At 39.2% G+C, this 18,314-nt stretch overlaps 1 protein-coding gene across 1 annotated transcript; it reads left to right on the top strand.

The window, feature by feature from the left end:
- Positions 1 to 463: 463 nt before the first annotated feature.
- si:ch211-137a8.2 (uncharacterized protein LOC777613 homolog) lies at positions 464 to 16,807 on the top strand. The gene is made up of 13 exons (XM_063017356.1): positions 464 to 487; positions 970 to 1,103; positions 1,995 to 2,145; positions 2,561 to 2,743; positions 3,749 to 3,886; positions 3,998 to 4,192; positions 7,904 to 8,120; positions 9,350 to 9,459; positions 10,691 to 10,739; positions 11,030 to 11,187; positions 13,966 to 14,148; positions 14,287 to 14,305; positions 16,683 to 16,807. Exons 1-13 carry the CDS (start codon positions 464 to 466, stop codon positions 16,805 to 16,807), a joined length of 1,686 nt encoding a protein of 561 aa, XP_062873426.1.
- The last annotated feature ends 1,507 nt before the right edge of the window (positions 16,808 to 18,314 follow it).

The raw sequence follows: 18,314 nt of genomic DNA, 5'->3' as shown, positions 1-18,314 counted from the left end.
GTAAGTACTGACCTAGGTACAACACGGGGTGAAAATATGTTTATGATGTCATTTATTTTGCTTTGAATGATTATATTTGCCTTAGTCTCTACAGTATGTTACTGAATAAAGTAAACAGAAAGAAGTGGAAGGTCTTAAGTCATTAGAGGCACTGGCCTTAATATAATTGGCCAATCCCTCACTACCCTAGGTATCCTTATGTATCTAACTATATAAGTAAATATATCCTTATAGCATGGTGATGCAATTTACATAAAACATAATAAGAGAATCCTAAAACTTGTACAACCAACTGTAGGATGAAATATTACGTTGGTGGAAAGCACCAGGCTCAGAGTGCAGCATCTGCTCCTAAATATGCCAGCTGCTTTTTATTACCTTTGAGCAAAATAGTATCTTAATAATAAACCCCTGCTGGGGTTCCATACTATAGTTCCATACATTGTAAAACTCTTATTTCTACATGATAGTGCAGACCTACAGACCTGTAAGCCAGGCATGCTTACGTCATTGCTTGTAGTTATTCTTTAATATCATGCATGTTTTTGACCTTGCCAGTAGTCTGTGTGCCATACTCGAGCAGTAAAACAGCCTTGTACAAAGTAGCTAAATCCTTAAGGTGTCTGTGGCAAAGCAGAAGGCATTAGTACGCCCCAACACCCACAGATTAAGCCTGACAGTGATAAAGGGGATGAAGAAATTGAACCTGCTCCTCTCATAGTCCCAGGGTGACTCATTCTGGTCCTGTCTGCTAACTTTTACCCTACTCAAAAATCCAAGCGATTAGCTTGTAGCGTTTGGTAATTCAGATAATTTTAGTTTGAAGAATGTTTATAGCTTTTGTATAATGGTACATATGCATGCATATTGAAATGTACTTTTTAATTTATTATACCACAAGGAATAGAGAAGGATTTTATAGACTTAGGATTTCATTGAGTTAATCTCCTGCTGTTTTCTTGCCACCAGGTGACGCTTGACAATGCCAGTATGCAAGAGAAAAGAGACGGTGCTTACTTCAGTAGTCAAGAAGATTCTAAAGAGTGGTGGTCAATAGCCGACCAAAGCCAAGATGATGCCTTTTCTCTTGAAGGATATCCACAGTAAGTACCTTGTTATGCACTGACAATAAATTGTGCATGATCTGTATGGAAACTGTATGTTAGTATATACATTCGGACACTACTTCACACTGTACATTGATGGAAAGACCAGAATATACAACATTAAAACAGAAAAATATGAATGCAGATTCTTCAAGACAGATGTGTGGCATTCAAATAATTAAGCAATTGTCATGTTATTATGCTCGGAGGAATTTATCTAAATGAGTTCAGTGGTTTAAAAACCAAACACAATGAGATGTGTGTGTGTGGTTGCACATGTGTGGCATACATCAATGTAATTTAATGCCTGACCCTGACAGTAAGTGGGGCCATTTGCTCTGTTATGCTCGGTAATGCATTTAACTGGCATGGTTTGAATCCATTTGTCCACAAGTCAATACCAAGTTATTCTGGGTGATAACCTGATCAATATAACAGAACATTTTTATGCCCATTCACAGGGTAATGATTGATATTTTCTACACTATATGGGCAAAAGTATTAGGACACCTCTTATAAGTTTGGAATTCATGTTTTTAGCTGCAACAGTTGTTGAGTGTAATAAATAAATTATATAAAGACAATTTTATGGTTCTAACAGTGCAGCAGTTTGAGGTAGGCATTTTCCTGTTCCAGCATTATTGTGCCTCTGTGCGCAAAGCAAGATCTAGAAAGACATGAAGTAAAGCTTTGTCTAAAGAAACTAAAATAGCCTGCACAGAACCCTGTCCTCAACCCCATTAAACATCGATGCCCAGCCATTAACATTCCTTCTCAGAAAATTGGCTGTTACAGCTAAAACCAACTGTCCAACAAGCTTATTGACAAATGAACAAATGCTTTTGGCCATGTAGTGTATTCACCTATGCTTGATTGCTCGTCTATCAGGTTGGAAAGAAGATGGATGCTATGGCATATGTTCATGAAGGAATACTCCTGTCTGGGTGACTGGCTGCGAGCAGCAGAGAAATTGGCAGCTTCTCCAAATTCAAGTCTTGTGCCATACATCACAGCAAAGGAGGAACTGCAGAAGTTTGAGGTAAACTGACCACCACTAAACACTACCTATGCATCTTTATATTGATCTGGCCCAGGCTATCACATAACATACCACATTTGACACAAGTGCCATTCTTGAACACTGTTTTACTTAGCAGGATCGTTCTGGCAAACAGTTTGATGCAAATGTAATTTGTAAAAGTTTAACCACTGACATTCTCATAAACCTCTATAGAGATACCAAAAACACTATCTAAGGCTGTAATCAGTTTTGTATATGGCACCAAATGGTAACCTGCCTTTGGGCCCCCTTATTTAATTCTTTCTTAATTTAGCATTCCAAGACATTCATATTTGTTGGTCCCAGATATGTTTATGTATTTATGTATGTGTTTTATTTTTTGGGCCTAAGTTGGTGTCTTTATTACTCACCTGCTGAAACTGTGTGATCCCAGAGCCTGCGCACTGAGGCAAGGCAGCGCTTGGCCCAGCTGGACAGCCTGAACCAGAGGAGCTGCATTCTGTTGGGTCTGTTTAGTGGACCTATAAGAACACGACTGGTAGATATGACAAGAGAGTGTGGGCAGCGCTGGGACCAGCTTAGCACCAACGTGGACTCTGTTTGTCGCCGGTTGAAGGTAGTTGCTTTAATAATGATCTTCTGCTGTTTTTCAGTTAGACATTTTTTTTCTTCCTCTGGGTACTTAGATTTTCTTCTTCCTCCAAAGGTTTTGGTGGTTAGATTTTCTATGATGCGTTTAAGTGTAAGTGATTGTAATGTGTCTGGACTCACACTCTGTTTGGGATGTGTTACCAATTTGTCAATTTAATGTGGATACATTAAAAAAACACTTGTTTGTAAATTGTTTTATTGTAACCTTAAACTTGTATAAAAAATAAGCCAATAAAATTGATTAAATTGATCATTTAAAAATGCACAAACATTAAAATATCAAATCATAAATCATAAACAATTAATAATTATTATTGTTGCTATTGGTTGGGATTTTTTGCATAGAATTCGGGATTGTTAGTACAATTGGCTCCACAAGCTTAATGTACTGCCTGATTGATTATAAGGACTGTAAGGGAAAAGCCAGCAGTCACTTGAAAAGATTTGCAGAATAACCTGAAAGCATCAGGAACAACAGTTACAGAAAAGAATGAGAAGTGAACTTCACAGCAGTCGTCTTGGTGCCTTTTTATTGCAGGGAGTTTTGTGTGGGGCATAGGAACAACGTGCCTATCTAAATTATGCTAACAAGCATTGAAAAAATTAGATTATGGGACAGAGGGCAAGGGTTGTACATAGGATCCCAAAACCACAGGGGGTAGGTGTAGGCGCATTGTCAAATGGGGCTGTTCCTCAAATGGTAGTTGGAAATTTTATGCCATCAGGCAAAACATGAATGGAGCAATTTACTAAGAAGAATTTATCTCATTCATTAAAAAAATTAATCTGGGTGTTTTAACCAAATGACAGCCTTAAACATAAAATATGAAACTTAAGACTGTTTTCTGAAATAAAAACAGAGTTAAAAATGCTAGAATGGCCTAGGGTTTGGGTGTAAATCATAAAACAGTATGATTAGTCTGAAAGAGAATTATGGATCATAATGTGTTTTATCATAACTATGTGGTAGCACTTTGTACACCAGCGAGAGGATTTTGAGAGGCAGAAAGAAGAAATGGCCATCTGGCTGGCTGACATGGACCTGAGACTTGCTGAGGTGGAGCACTATTCTGGAAGAAACACCTGTGACAAGATGCGCCAACTTCAGGTACATTAGACAGTGATTTTTACTTAATCCATGGAATACCATTACATAATGTAGAGCAGTATAAATATTTCACTTCTGCTATTTTTGCTGATATTATTGTGTGTATCTCAGGGCTTCCAGGAGGCAGTGGCTGAAAGCGCAGGCCGGTTAAATGCTCTGCTCCAGCAGGGGGAAGAGCTGATACAGAGGAGTGAGCCAGCTGATGCTCAGCTCATCGAGAGCCAGCTACAGGAGCTGCTTCTGTACTGTGGACGTGTGTTTCAGGGTCTTGGCCAACTTCATACACGCCTTCTAAGCATGAGACTGGTAAACATCATCATACATACTGCTGGAGGCACATGTTCTGACACAGAGTGAACACAATTTATGGAACTTCCAGTTATGTACAGGATAGTTAAAACTGTTTTCCACTAGCCACCAAAAGCAAAGGCTTCTGTTTTGGAGGTAATGATAAAAGTGAAGCAACTGGCTAGCATTCATTAGGTAAGCCTTTAGAGTGGTTAGCTGTTTTTATTTATACTGCAATTTGAAAAGTGCAGCAAACCTCAGAAGGTAAGATGTTTCCAGAAGTAGGAGTTGGTATGTTTAGTCAAAGACATACTTCACCAGTTGCATAAATGTAAGGCAATAACATTAATCTTAAAATTTTGTTTGACTCACTTGACTGGCTGGTTAAGGAATTATGTACTGTATATATACTGAAAGAATCACTGTATACACATACTGTATATATACTGAAAGAATCACTATATACATACATATACTGTATATATACTGGAAGAATCACTATAAACATACTTGTATACACTGAAGGAATCATTATATATGTACATATACTGTATATATACTGAAAGAATGTGTATATATGCTGTATATATACAGTGAAAGAATCACTATATAAATACATATACTGTATATATACTGAAGGAATCACTACATATATACATACAGTGTATCACAAAAGTGAGTACACCCCTCACATTTCTGCAGATATTTAAGTATATCTTTTCATGGGACAACACTGACAAAATGACACTTTGACACAATGAAAAGTAGTCTGTGTGCAGCTTATATAACAGTGTAAATTTATTCTTCCCTCAAAATAACTCAATATACAGCCATTAATGTCTAAACCACCAGCAACAAAAGTGAGTACACCCCTTAGTGAAAGTTCCTGAAGTGTCAATATTTTGTGTGGCCACCATTATTTCCCAGAACTGCCTTAACTCTCCTGGGCATGGAGTTTACCAGAGCTTCACAGGTTGCCACTGGAATGCTTTTCCACTCCTCCATGATGACATCACGGAGCTGGCGGATATTCGAGACTTTGCGCTCCTCCACCTTCCGCTTGAGGATGCCCCAAAGATGTTCTATTGGGTTTAGGTCTGGAGACATGCTTGGCCAGTCCATCACCTTTACCCTCAGCCTCTTCAATAAAGCAGTGGTCGTCTTAGAGGTGTGTTTGGGGTCATTATCATGCTGAAACACTGCCCTGCAACCCAGTTTCCGGAGGGAGGGGATCATGCTCTGCTTCAGTATTTCACAGTACATATTGGAGTTAATGTGTCCCTCAATGAAATGTAACTCCCCAACACCTGCTGCACTCATGCAGCCCCAGACCATGGCATTCCCACCACCATGCTTGACTGTAGGCATGACACACTTATCTTTGTACTCCTCACCTGATTGCCGCCACACATGCTTGAGACCATCTGAACCAAACAAATTAATCTTGGTCTCATCAGACCATAGGACATGGTTCCAGTAATCCATGTCCTTTGTTGACATGTCTTCAGCAAACTGTTTGCGGGCTTTCTTGTGTAGAGACTTCAGAAGAGGCTTCCTTCTGGGGTGACAGCCATGCAGACCAATTTGATGTAGTGTGCGGCGTATGGTCTGAGCACTGACAGGCTGACCCCCCACCTTTTCAATCTCTGCAGCAATGCTGACAGCACTCCTGCGCCTATCTTTTAAAGACAGCAGTTGGATGTGACGCTGAGCACGTGCACTCAGCTTCTTTGGACGACCAACGCGAGGTCTGTTCTGAGTGGACCCTGCTCTTTTAAAACGCTGGATGATCTTGGCCACTGTGCTGCAGCTCAGTTTCAGGGTGTTGGCAATCTTCTTGTAGCCTTGGCCATCTTCATGTAGCGCAACAATTCGTCTTTTAAGATCCTCAGAGAGTTTTTTGCCATGAGGTGCCATGTTGGAAGTTTCAGTGACCAGTATGAGAGAGTGTGAGAGCTGTACTACTAAATTGAACACACCTGCTCCCTATGCACACCTGAGACCTAGTAACACTAACAAATCACATGACATTTTGGAGGGAAAATGACAAGCAGTGCTCAATTTGGACATTTAGGGGTGTAGTCTCTTAGGGGTGTACTCACTTTTGTTGCCGGTGGTTTAGACATTAATGGCTGTATATTGAGTTATTTTGAGGGAAGAATAAATTTACACTGTTATATAAGCTGCACACAGACTACTTTTCATTGTGTCAAAGTGTCATTTTGTCAGTGTTGTCCCATGAAAAGATATACTTAAATATCTGCAGAAATGTGAGGGGTGTACTCACTTTTGTGATACACTGTACAGTACATATACTGTATATATACTGAAGAATCATTATATGCATACATATACTGTGGATATATACTAAAAGAATCACTATAAACATACATATACTGTATATATACTGAAAGTATCACTATATACACACATACTGTATATATACTGAAAGAATCACTATAAACATACATATACTGTATATATACTGAAAGTATCACTATATACACACATACTGTACATATACTGAAAGAATCACTAAATACATATACATGATGTACATTCATGCAGAGAGACTTGCTCATTGAAATAGACTTCTTTAGATTTTTTCTTTTAATTATATTATTGCCAAATGTCACATCCTAAAACATTCAGAGTGAAAAATCACAAATATGCCTGGAATAGTTTGAATAGCTGTCCTGTAGCCAAGCATGGCTTGTACAATACATGTACTGTCCTCGTGAATCCGTTTTCTCTGAGGTCCTTTGTCTTTGCAGTCTGAGCCAGATCATGCTGAAAATGTGCTGTACTGATGCTCATTATACAGCAGGCATATAAAGGTCACAGTGTCACAAACCGGACATCCAGAAATGAATTAGCAGTGTTTTTCACATCTTTCGGCTTTTGTGTGAAAGATCTTGTTCATCGAATTTCTGAAGCAGCTGTGAGTCAGACTTATTCAGATTTAGATTTAACTGTGACTAAAAGCAATTATAATGCCTCAATTACAAGGCATTAAAACTAAATTAGGTAGTCAACAAGTAGCATCGACTGGCAAAGTCAGACTCATTCTAATATCATCATCTAAAGAGTTTGGTGTAGTAACATTTATCATAATAGAAAATCTGCAGCCATCAGATTAATTGCTGTATTGTATTTATTAAAAGATGCTGGATTTGAAGAATTTTCTTCTTTGTACTAAAGATTGACGGTGGTGTAGTAGTCAATAAATGTTAAAGTAAGAAAGGCAGACAGACAGATCCTTCTGGTTCCCACAATCTCGAAGTCTCTTTTTTTCTCTTATTTACCATTTCATCACAGTTTCCTAATATTAGCAAACACACTGATCAGCCATAACATTAAAACCACCTCCTTGTTTCTACACTCACTGTCCATTTTATCAGCTCCGCTTACTATATAGAAGCACTACATACTTTTTTAGCCTGTTTTCAACCTGTTCTTCAATGGTCAGGACCCCTACAGGACCACCACAGAGTAGGTATTATTTGGGTGGTGGATCATTCTCAGCACTGCAGTGACAATGACATGGTGGTGGTGTGTTAGTGTGTGTTGTGTTGGTATGAGTGGATCAGACACAGCAGCGTTGCCCTTAATATACATATACAAGCACAGCGCACCCTAGCATGTCTCTGTCATGTCAGTGTTACTATAATGCTGAGCATAGCCAATTTTAGCTCATGTACACCAAACACTAAAGCTTTGTTTTTGTAGGTGTTTGAGGATGACTGGGCTCTGTGTCCAGACTCAGGATGTCCTTCAGAGACATTGGAGGAAGGCATTGAAGACCAGAAGTTAGCCTCAGTGGTCCAGGATGACATCTCTCAGGTCTGCCAGGAGCAGTTAGTGCTGGAGTGGGACCCCTCGGTGGACATTGGAAACTCTGTGTTCCATGACCATGGAAACTCTTCTTCTTTTACTGCCAATACAGGTGGGTTTTAAACTACACATTGTCCAAAAGATCAAGGCCCCAAAAATCTTAAAACAATGTTTAAACTGTTTAGTTCTTCAAAATGTAATTGTATGCTATAAAATTATAAATAATAAATATGACATTTTAGTAATATTGTAATATTATTTTTATTCATTAGAACTAAGAGGCCCTGTTCAAACCATTTAATTCTGCAATTTCCTTCGGGATCAATAAAGCGTTATCTTAATTGGCTCCAGACCGTTATTTTCCTCCCCTTTTTTCTCTGACTGAGGCGAGTTCATATGCGGATCAGCTTTGTGTACGGAGAGCCACACCCTGATCAATGCAGTATCCCTCAACTCTGATGCAATTACGACCTCTGCTGGCTGATTGATGGCATCTGCACAGTTATGAGGTCCTGCTTTTCCCTTCCTGTATGAGCAACAGGCCAATCGTTGTTCATGTAGCCGCCCAGCCGGTTGGCAGAGCTGAGTTTCGAACCGACGAGTTCGAAATGTCAGCTCTGATGTGCTCTGCCATGTTTTACCATTTCTGATATCGTTCTTCAAACCTAGGTTGTCAGAATCCAGGTTGTCAGACAGCCAGATGATAATGCATGATTGAAGATAATTTACAAACCCAATTTTGCAAATAATGTAATATTTCACAATACCATCTACTGTTCATAATATTGTGAAAAGATTCAGGGAATCAGAGCTCTCAGTCTGTTCAGGACAGTTTAGTGAAAATTCTTAATTAATATCTGTAGCCTAATAGAGTCCACTGTTTAGTGGCATAGTGGCATAGTTGATTATTCCTAGCCTTCCTGTCATTCCTGCAATTCTCATGCAGACCTGCAGGTTGCTGGATCTTTTTCAGTTTTGCACTATTTTATGTCAACATTAAAGATTGAAGATCTGCCAGTTCTGAAATATTCAAACCCCATGCCACATATAATACCACTTAGATCCCGTTTTCTTATTCTCGAGTTAAATATGAACAAATCTTGATTTCATGCATGTGCCCTATGATTGACCAGTAAGTGCAAGAGATGTTAATATTTAAGACTTATTTACAACATGTTAAACCTAACAAAACCTTTTTCAACATATCATGACAACATTTATTGTACATTTTTTGGGTTTTCCAGGTACGATTATTAAATGTTGCAAGTCAAAAGGGGGTTGGTAGCTCCAAGATGTATTTTATTGTTTGTCTCTATTGTTATAATGGCTATATTTTTCTAGGGATTTACAACACAGATGCGCTATTTACCAAAGAGCCTAGGAGGAGAAGAGCTCAGCTGGGACCTGTAGATGCATGCCCAGCCACGACTATATCTAGTGTAGAGCAGCAGGTGAGCTCCCTGAACTTTTCTGCTTTTAATAGTTTCAATAGTTAATCAAGCATATTGTATAACCTGATGGTTATACTCTTGTAGAGTATTCTCTTCCATTTTGCTATAATATAATATGGACTGGCTTACAGGCTACATTTCAGTTCATTCCAGTTTCTAATGGGATAAACTGATGCCAATTTCTTTCACAACTGAATAAACAAGTAGTTTTAGCATGGGTCATTGACAAGCTAAAACAGGTGTTCTGTAGGCAGTTGTCTAAAATGTTTATTTGAAGCGTCAAAGGTTTCCCTTGTGTAGGTAAAAGACAATGCTCAACCCTTTATTTTTCACATAATTTTTTTTGCTCATGTGTCCAATGGTGGTATGCATTGCATCTCTACTGCTAACGCTGGTTTGAGTCCCTAGTCGTCACCAAATCTATGAAACACCTGATCTGTGAAACAGTTCTTGTGCTGAGTTAATTCCGAAGCAGTTTGGAACTTGATTTTTAAACTCTAGATGATTAAACAGTGTATGTTTCCAAATTTGGAGCTGCTGCGTTGAAGTGTTCATGTCCCTAGATTTTTCCACAATAGGTGGCATTTAATGGCGCCCAGGTGGCACAGCCGGATAATCCGCTAGCGCACAAGAGCTGAGATTCCGAACTCCCGAGTTCGAACCTCAGCCCTGCTACCGGTCGGCTGGGCACCCTCTAGAGGGCATAATAGGCAATGCCTGCAGCAGACAAAATTGGCCATTTAAAGTCTGCAGGGAAGGTAAAAGACCGGACTAATGTGGGCGGGGTCTTCGGCGCTGTGTAAGGACCTTGGTTAGTAGCCTGAGACGACTGTACAGGAGGTGGGGGAGCGCGGAGATCAGTGCGTGGCTCTCCGTGCGCGAATACTGGCCTCATGCGAATTCACAGAAGGTGTGGGCGAATGAGAATGGGTCAGTGTACTGCGCACGCGTCGGAGCAGTGGAAGATGAATTGTCTATGCTAAAAATGGATAAATGCATAAACAAAATAGCGAAAAGTCAATAAATAAAACGTTTAAAATAGGTGGCTTTTAATGACCTTGTCCTATTGAAAGTTATTGCAGATAAAGCCTTATTGGCTACTACACATTGGCCATTTGCACAGTATTTTTCCAACAATCTGAGAAATCAAAGAAAATATTTTACATAACTATACACCTGTGTTAAAGAACAGTGCACAATTTATTTATTACTGCTGTGTTTTTCCCCTTAGGTAACAGAATGTAGCTTACAAGTGGCTACAATCCAGACCCCTGTGCCAGGTAAAACTACAGCGTCTCATTAGTCACTGTGGTGATGATGCCAACTAGGGCACTTTATCACAGCTTAAGATACTGCTGCCCTCATTACGGGCGTTCCAGTAACCTTAATCCTGAAATCTAACTAATTTGGTTCATCATAATACTCAGCAATCTTTATGCTGTTTTAGCTTGTTGTATTACATATAAATTGCCCATTTAGCTATTTCATTTCCAGATCTTAAACCTGAAATACTTGACATGCTTAGTTATTAAAAAGATTTCATATCATTGTGTAATGTTTGTCTTGGCAGACTCCAGTAGAAAACAATTTGAATGGTTTCAGCAAACCTCCACTCCAGACTCGCGCTCCCCTGAACCTGTCACCTTTGACACTGAGCGAATAAGTGCCTGGCTGGTTCAGACACCTCGGCTTTTCTCTAGAGCTGTCCAAACGGATAATATTCAACAGGTATTGTCTACACACCCAAACAAAATCTTACCCTGCACAGACCAGGTCCTCAAACTTACAGATTATCAGTAGTAATCTTGTCACACTCTACTTGTTTGGTGAATTGTAATGGTTAATTTATTGGAGTGACGAGCTACATTTTGGCTTTTTACTCATTGTTTTTTTCCAAAACTATGTGAGCCTGTTGTTTAATACCTTAGAACAAGCAATAGAATATAATAGAAGTGACAAGCGCTACAGTTACAGTGGTTTAGCCACAATTTAGCTATATGATTGTGCCAGTGATAGCTTAGTGGTTAAGGTACTGGACTAGTAAACAGAAGGTTGCCGGTTCAAGCCCCGCCACCACCAAGTTGCCACTGTTGGGTCCCTGAGCAAGACCCTTAACCCTCAATTGCTCATTGTGTAAGTCGCTTTGGATAAAAGCGTCTGCTAAATGCTGAAAATGTAAATGTAAATATGAAAGTGATGTTTAGGACAAAATAAAATACCCACCAACAATGATATAATGCTGTTTACAAGCTGTGTTTAACAAATGACAGTTATTTAATTTAAAAGTATTGTATATAGTCAAATTCTTCAAATGTGTCAAAGTACAATTAGGGCTGCCTATATATATTCACCGATCAGCCATAACATTAAAACCACCTCCTTGTTTCTACACTCACTGTTCATTTTATCAGCTCCACTTACCATATAGAAGCACTTTGTAGTTCTACAATTACTGACTGTAGTCCATCTGTTTTTCTGCATGCTTTGTTAGCCCCCTGTCATGCTGTTCTTCAATGTTCAGGACCCCCACAGTGCCACCACAGAGCAGGTATTATTTAGGTGGTGGATCATTCTCAGCACTGCAGTGACACTGACATGGTGGTGGTGTGTTAGTGTGTGTTGTGCTGGTATGAGTGGATGAGACACAGCAATGCTGATGGAGTTTTTAAACACCTCACTGTCACAGCTGGACTGAGAACAGTCCACCAACCAAAAATATCCAGCCAACGGCACCCTGTGGGCAGCGTCCTGTGACCACTGATGAAGGTCTAGAAGATGACCAACTCAAACAGCAGCAATAGATGAGCGATCGTCTCTGACTTTACATCTACAAGGTGGACCAACTAGGTCTGATCCACTCATACCAGCACAACAAACACTAACACACCACCACGATGTCATTGTCACTGCCGTGCTGAGAATGATCCACCACCCGAATAATACCTACTCTGTAGTGGTCCTGTGGGGGGTCCTGACCATTGAGGAACAGGGTGAAAGCAGGCTAAAAAGGTATGTAGAGAAACAGATGAACTACAGTCAGTAATTGTAGAACTACTAAGTGCTTCTATATGGTAAGTGGAGCTGATAAAATGGACAGTAAGTGTATAAACAAGGAGGTGGTTTTAATGTTTTGGCTGATCGGTGTATACATACATTCATTAAATACATTACAAAAACTGGAACTAAACAAATCAAGTATGGAAATATTTACAAAATTAAAAGTAAATATAAAATCTCAACAAAAAAGTAAAGTAAGTTTCAAATGAAGCTAAAAATAAAATTTTTACATTTCCATGTATGTAGGTTTAATTGCTATAATTTTGTTAATTTAGTGTCTGTTTTGTGATGCACTTCTCAGTGCTGGGTTGTAGAGTGCCAAGTGAATGTAATGCTGAGTTATTGCATATTAAGAAATACAACCATAACAATCAGTAAATAATACTTAGCCCTATTCTTTAGAAGTCATTCTTTTTTCTTCATTTTAATGCATGCCACAGTGACCCATCCCTTTGGTTTGCTACTTAAGCTAAGAAAGTGTATATATGTTGCAAAAAAATCTACCTTTTACTTACAAGCATTTTTTATCAGGCAAATCTGGATTCCAATCTAGAAATCTGCATGTTCTCCCGTTTCCTCCCACAGTAGTGTGTGTATGTGTGTCTGCCCTGCGATGGACTGGCGCGCCCCGTCCAGGGTGTTGCTGTGTGCCTTGCGCCCATTGAAAAGCTGGGATAGGCTCCAGCACTCCCCCGCCACCCTGATTGGATAAGCGGTTGAGTGAGTGAGTGAGTGAGTGAGTGAGTGAGTGAGTGAGTGAGTGAGTGAGTGAGTGAGTGAGTGAGTGAGTGAGTGAGTGAGTGAGTGAGTGAGTGAGTGAGTGAGTGAGTGAGTGGAGTTCCAACTTTAGCAGTGCTAATGGCCGGACGAATATCTACACAAACATGAAACAATCCAATCCACACCCAGCAATGAAACAATCAAGGAAACTTCAATATCTATGCTAAGAAGGCTAGAAAAGGAAGGGAAGCATTCCTTTGAGAAAATTAACTTTCTAGGCTAATCTAGGCACTGATTGCCAGCTGAAGCTTTGGAATAACAAGGTGAGCGAAAACCCATTAGCATTTTGAAGATGCTCTTTTAATCTCTCACTGTTGGCAGTTAATACACTGATGAAAAAAAGAGCAACTGCAGTGAGTGGTTCTTTAATGGCTGCCATAATTGTGGAAAGAAACAATAAAATAAAACGACGCACAGCACCAGGCCAGAACACCCGTAGGTGTTCCTGGAGAGGTGACAGTTTGCCCATTTAGTCTTGAATGGGTGACCGAAAGGAAATCAGAAAAAAAAATCAAGTTAGACCCTCATTAGTTATTGGCATCAGTCTGTGTTTGTTTATGGTTCTTTTTTTAAGCATAGAAAGGCTGTCACTTGCACTGAGCTCTGTGTTGTTCAGCTCTGGGAACTCAAGAATTGTAAGCAATTTGTTCTTTGTGTTCATCTTCATAGAAGTGTTCCAGCTTTTCGTCACCATCCAACCCGAAGCAGAGTTGGAACGGGGTAGGAAGAGCTGGGTATCAGGAGATCGCTTCACCCGAGAGACTCGCTCACACTCCACACACTAAAAACATGAGTTCATCTGGGTCATGTGACTTTCAGTCTCACTCTGCCAGACGACAACCAAACCCACAGGTGTGTTTTTGTTTTTTTTTTTTTTTTTTTTCTTTGTGCAAGTTGTTTATCTCGTGTGTTACCAACCCCGGTGACCTCATTCTTCCAGCTTACAATAACACTCTAGGTCAACATAAATTCTCTAATGGCCTTTTGCAGTCAGGAAATAACGGCAAAGGTTTGTGGAATAAAGCAGATGTAATCCTTTTAATCTGTGAAGTTGATTTTCTTAATGCATTTTGCACCTATTAGCCCTGCTGTATAATTACACTCATAATGTTTTCTGATTGCAAATTGCTCATAAGCAGCTTAGTCCTGTGGGGTTACTTTAAAATCTTGTCTCTTATTTTCACAAGCTGCCATCTTGTCACTGCAATCTTGTCTCACATTTCTACTAGGTTTTGAAAAAGAGACGGTGCTCAACTAACTTGATGGAGGACAGTGAATTATCTGAAACACACAGGTGAGTGAAGGTTTGAAGGCTCGATCAGTTATTTACCAATAATATGTTATTTATTATTTCTTTTTAAATATGCTCGTAAATGCTTATTACATTGTAGTGTATATATATATTTACATTTAAATTTTCTGCATTTAGCAGACGCTCTTATCCAAAGCGACTTACAGAAGTGCTTCCATAGTAAACATTTCATTTCTCAAGTTTTTGTAAACAGTCAAAGAAACACAAATCTGCTGAAACCGATTTGGAAATGGAAAAAAATTTTAGTAAATAGGTACAAGTCAGCTTAAGTGTTTAGTAAAAAGGTGGGTTTTTAATCGTTTTTTAAAGACAGCAAGCGACTCAGATGTTCAGACAGACAGAGGAAGTTCATTCCACCACTTGGGTGCTAGAACAGAGAAGAGCCTTGATGCTTGTCTTTCTTTAGTCCTGGGTGGAGGATCAAGTCGAGCGAGACTTGGCTCGGAGGTTGCTCGGAGGTTGCGTGGTACAGAGCGGGGTTTGATTAGACCTCGAAGGTAGCTTGGGGCTGGTCCATTTTTGGCTTTGTAGGTGAGCATCAGTGTTTTAAACTGAATGCGTGCAGCTACAGGAAGCCAGTGAAGAGAACGCAGCAGTGGGGTGATGTGGCAGTGTTTGGGCTGGTTAAAAACCATACGGGTTTTATATATATAGTTTATACCAGGGGTGTCTAATCTTATTTACAAAGGGCTGGTGAGGCTACAGAGCTTCACCTGATTCACCTGATCAGACATTTCAGAAACAGGACCAGTTAATTCAACAAGTAGAATCAATCTGCAGCCTCACTGGCGCTTTTTAAATAAGTCTGGGCATTCTTGGTCTATCCTGTAGTATTGTCTGATTTGTAAATAAATGAATCCTTTAAACCAGGTATTTTATTGAGTCAGTCAAGTTAGTTTACAAGCTTATCCAAATCAAAGTGTTGGTAGCACTTCCTATACAATTCTATTAATAAACCTCAAATAAGTGTTACAACAAACTCTTAATGGAGAGTGTTGTGCTGGTATGAGTGGTATCAGACACAGCAGCACTGCTGGAGTTTTTAAATACCGTGTCCACTCACTGTCCACTCTATCAGACACTCCTACCTAGTTGGTCGACCTTGTAAATGTAAAGTCAGAGACGATCGCTCATCTACTGCTGCTTTTCGAGTTGGTTATCTTCTAGACCTTCATCAGTGGTCTAGAAGTGGTCTGTTGGCTGGATATATTTTTGGTTGGTGGACTATTCTCAGTCTAGCAGTAACAGTGAGGTGTTTAAAAACTCCATCAGCACTGCTGTCTTATCCACTCATACCAGCAGAACACACACTAACACACCACCACCATGTCAGTGTAACTGCAGTGCTGAGAATGATCCACCACCCAAATAATATCTGCTCTGTAGTGGTCTTGGGAGAGTCCTGACCATTGAAGAACAGCATGAAAGGCGGCTAACAAAGCATACAAAGAAACAGATGGACTGTGGTCAGTAATTGTAGAACTACAAAGTGCTTCTATATAGTAAGTGGAGCTGATAAAATGGACAGTGAGTGTAGAAACAAGGAGGTGGTTTTAATGTTATGGCTGATCAGTGTATATGATGCAATAAAGGCCACATAAAGACAGCCTAATCATTTACTTTCTTAACTCTCCAGCTGTCCCTGAACAATCTTTCCAAATGCTTAAAATGTAAAGTGATTCAAACACTTGCTATTAATTGAACGCTTTCACCAACTGTGCCAACAATGTATCTGTTTATTAGCTAGTGTTGAGCAGTAACATAAATGCCTTTACACCTTAATGATAAACATCTTTGGGATGAGTTGGAACACAGACTGACTCCAGTACAACCCTAGAGGCTGAAACCAAAACTTTTGTTTAACCGGCACAGTCTATGAATGTCATTTTTAGATCACAGACTAATGACCATATTTGTTGATTTTATTTATTTTTTTGTGATCATATTAATGTAATAATTTGGTTTTTTTTATTGCTCATGTTGCTTTTTTCTCCGTGCAGTGCCAAGACTAAAAAGCATCTCTTGCCGCAGAGGTTCGTGAAACTGATGGCACTTCTGTTCTTAATTTTGCTAGTTCTGCTGCTCATTCTGGTGATTTGGCCACCAGTGTTCCAGGACAAACCATGCCACAACTTTAACTCTTTGGCAAATTCCTTCCATCTAGCCTTGCACTATGTCAATGGACCACCTCCAACATGATGGCAAAGGCTTGGATTATGTATACCACAAAAAGCAGAAGCATTTGAGTGGTACTAAGGGAAGGAAGAAGTCTACGGACAGGTCATTTTAAAGTAACTTTGAAAAAGAAATCACAGGGTGGGAGTGAAGAATCATTTCACATGCATGTAAAACTTGTGGACACCAAAATGTGCTTTTTAATAAGAACCACAGTTTAAAGTGTGCCATTATTCACATTTGTAATATATAGTAATGAATGTAGAGCATGAAGCACTATTATAATTCACTTACAAACTTATTTATTTGTATTTTAGATGTAAAACAAAGTATATAACAAAGTACTGTAATGTAAAATATGAATATTTATGACAGCCATTCTATTTGCTGTAATCTGCCTGGCAGTTCTTGTACTGTATCAAGAGCATTTACGAATGCCAAAAAACAATCTTTGGTTCTGAAATTTTGGGAGTTCCCTGGCCTCCATGGCTTTATTAGGCAAAGTCTGACTAGTGATATATGATCATAACAGGAAAGGCATGTTGGATATTAGTGAGGTTTTTTTATGTAATGCGTAGATTATGAACTTAAAAACCTATTGGGCTATTGTAAATAATCTGTTTGATGTATAGATCAGGTTTTTGGGATTACACCTGCAACACACACTGCATTTCTTTTACTTTTCATTAGCATTTCACTAAACTGAGCACAGGAGTGTAAACCTTTCACTTTTTACGCAGTGTTTTGTGTGTCAGGGTTTCCAGAACACCTTCTAAGAGACAAATGCATCTGGAAAAAATGCTGTACCTGTGAAAACACTGTGTGATATTTGAGGATTGATGAACGTACAATGGTGCCTTTTTACCGTGCACCTCTAGAACTTACATTTCAAATCTAATTTTAATTTGTTAACAGAGCATAGTGGCATGAAAAGTACAATTGTATAATGATTTGTTTGTATTATGACTTTGATCAGGTACAATTTATAAATTTTTTTTGTTTGCATTTTTTTCTTATAGATGATGATGATGATGATGATGAGGATGTAAACGAAAACATTTGATAGGACTCGAAATATCAGGGCAGCTATAGGCACACATTCCAATCATTTTACATCCTTTTGTCCTGCCCAGTGTAGCCTTAACTGTCAAATATTTTAAAAGCCAAACATTATGTTTACTGTTCAGATTAATGCTGTTTATGCTTTTTGTGAATATACACTGATCAGCCATAACATTAAAACCACCTCCTTGTTTCTACACTCACTGTCCATTTTATCAGCTCCACTTACCATATAGAAGCACTTTGTACTTCTACAATTACTGACTGTAGTCCATCTATTTCTGTACATACCTTTTTTGCGTGCTTTCACCCTGTTCTTCAATGGTCAGGACCTCCACAGAGCAGGTATTATTTGGGTGGTGGATCATTCTCAGCACTGCAGTGACAATGACATGGTGTTAGTGTGTTGTGCTGGTATGAGTGGATCAGACACAGCAGCGCTGCTGGAGTTTTTGAATACTGTGTCCAC

Source organism: Trichomycterus rosablanca, chromosome 20 (genome assembly GCF_030014385.1).
Source record: "Trichomycterus rosablanca isolate fTriRos1 chromosome 20, fTriRos1.hap1, whole genome shotgun sequence".
Taxonomy (NCBI): domain Eukaryota; kingdom Metazoa; phylum Chordata; class Actinopteri; order Siluriformes; family Trichomycteridae; genus Trichomycterus; species Trichomycterus rosablanca.
Note: the sequence above shows the minus strand (reverse complement) of the source record. Positions and strands in the feature narration are given on the sequence as shown.

Bases quoted from the DNA above. Each gene is read 5' to 3' on its own strand.
- si:ch211-137a8.2 (XM_063017356.1), top strand. From the start codon at position 464: ATGATAGTGCAGACCTACAGACCT. The intron at 2,744-3,748 runs GTAGTTGCTTTA...ACTATGTGGTAG, and splicing joins CTGTTTGTCGCCGGTTGAAG to CACTTTGTACACCAGCGAGA. The intron at 4,193-7,903 runs GTAAACATCATC...TTGTTTTTGTAG, and splicing joins GCCTTCTAAGCATGAGACTG to GTGTTTGAGGATGACTGGGC.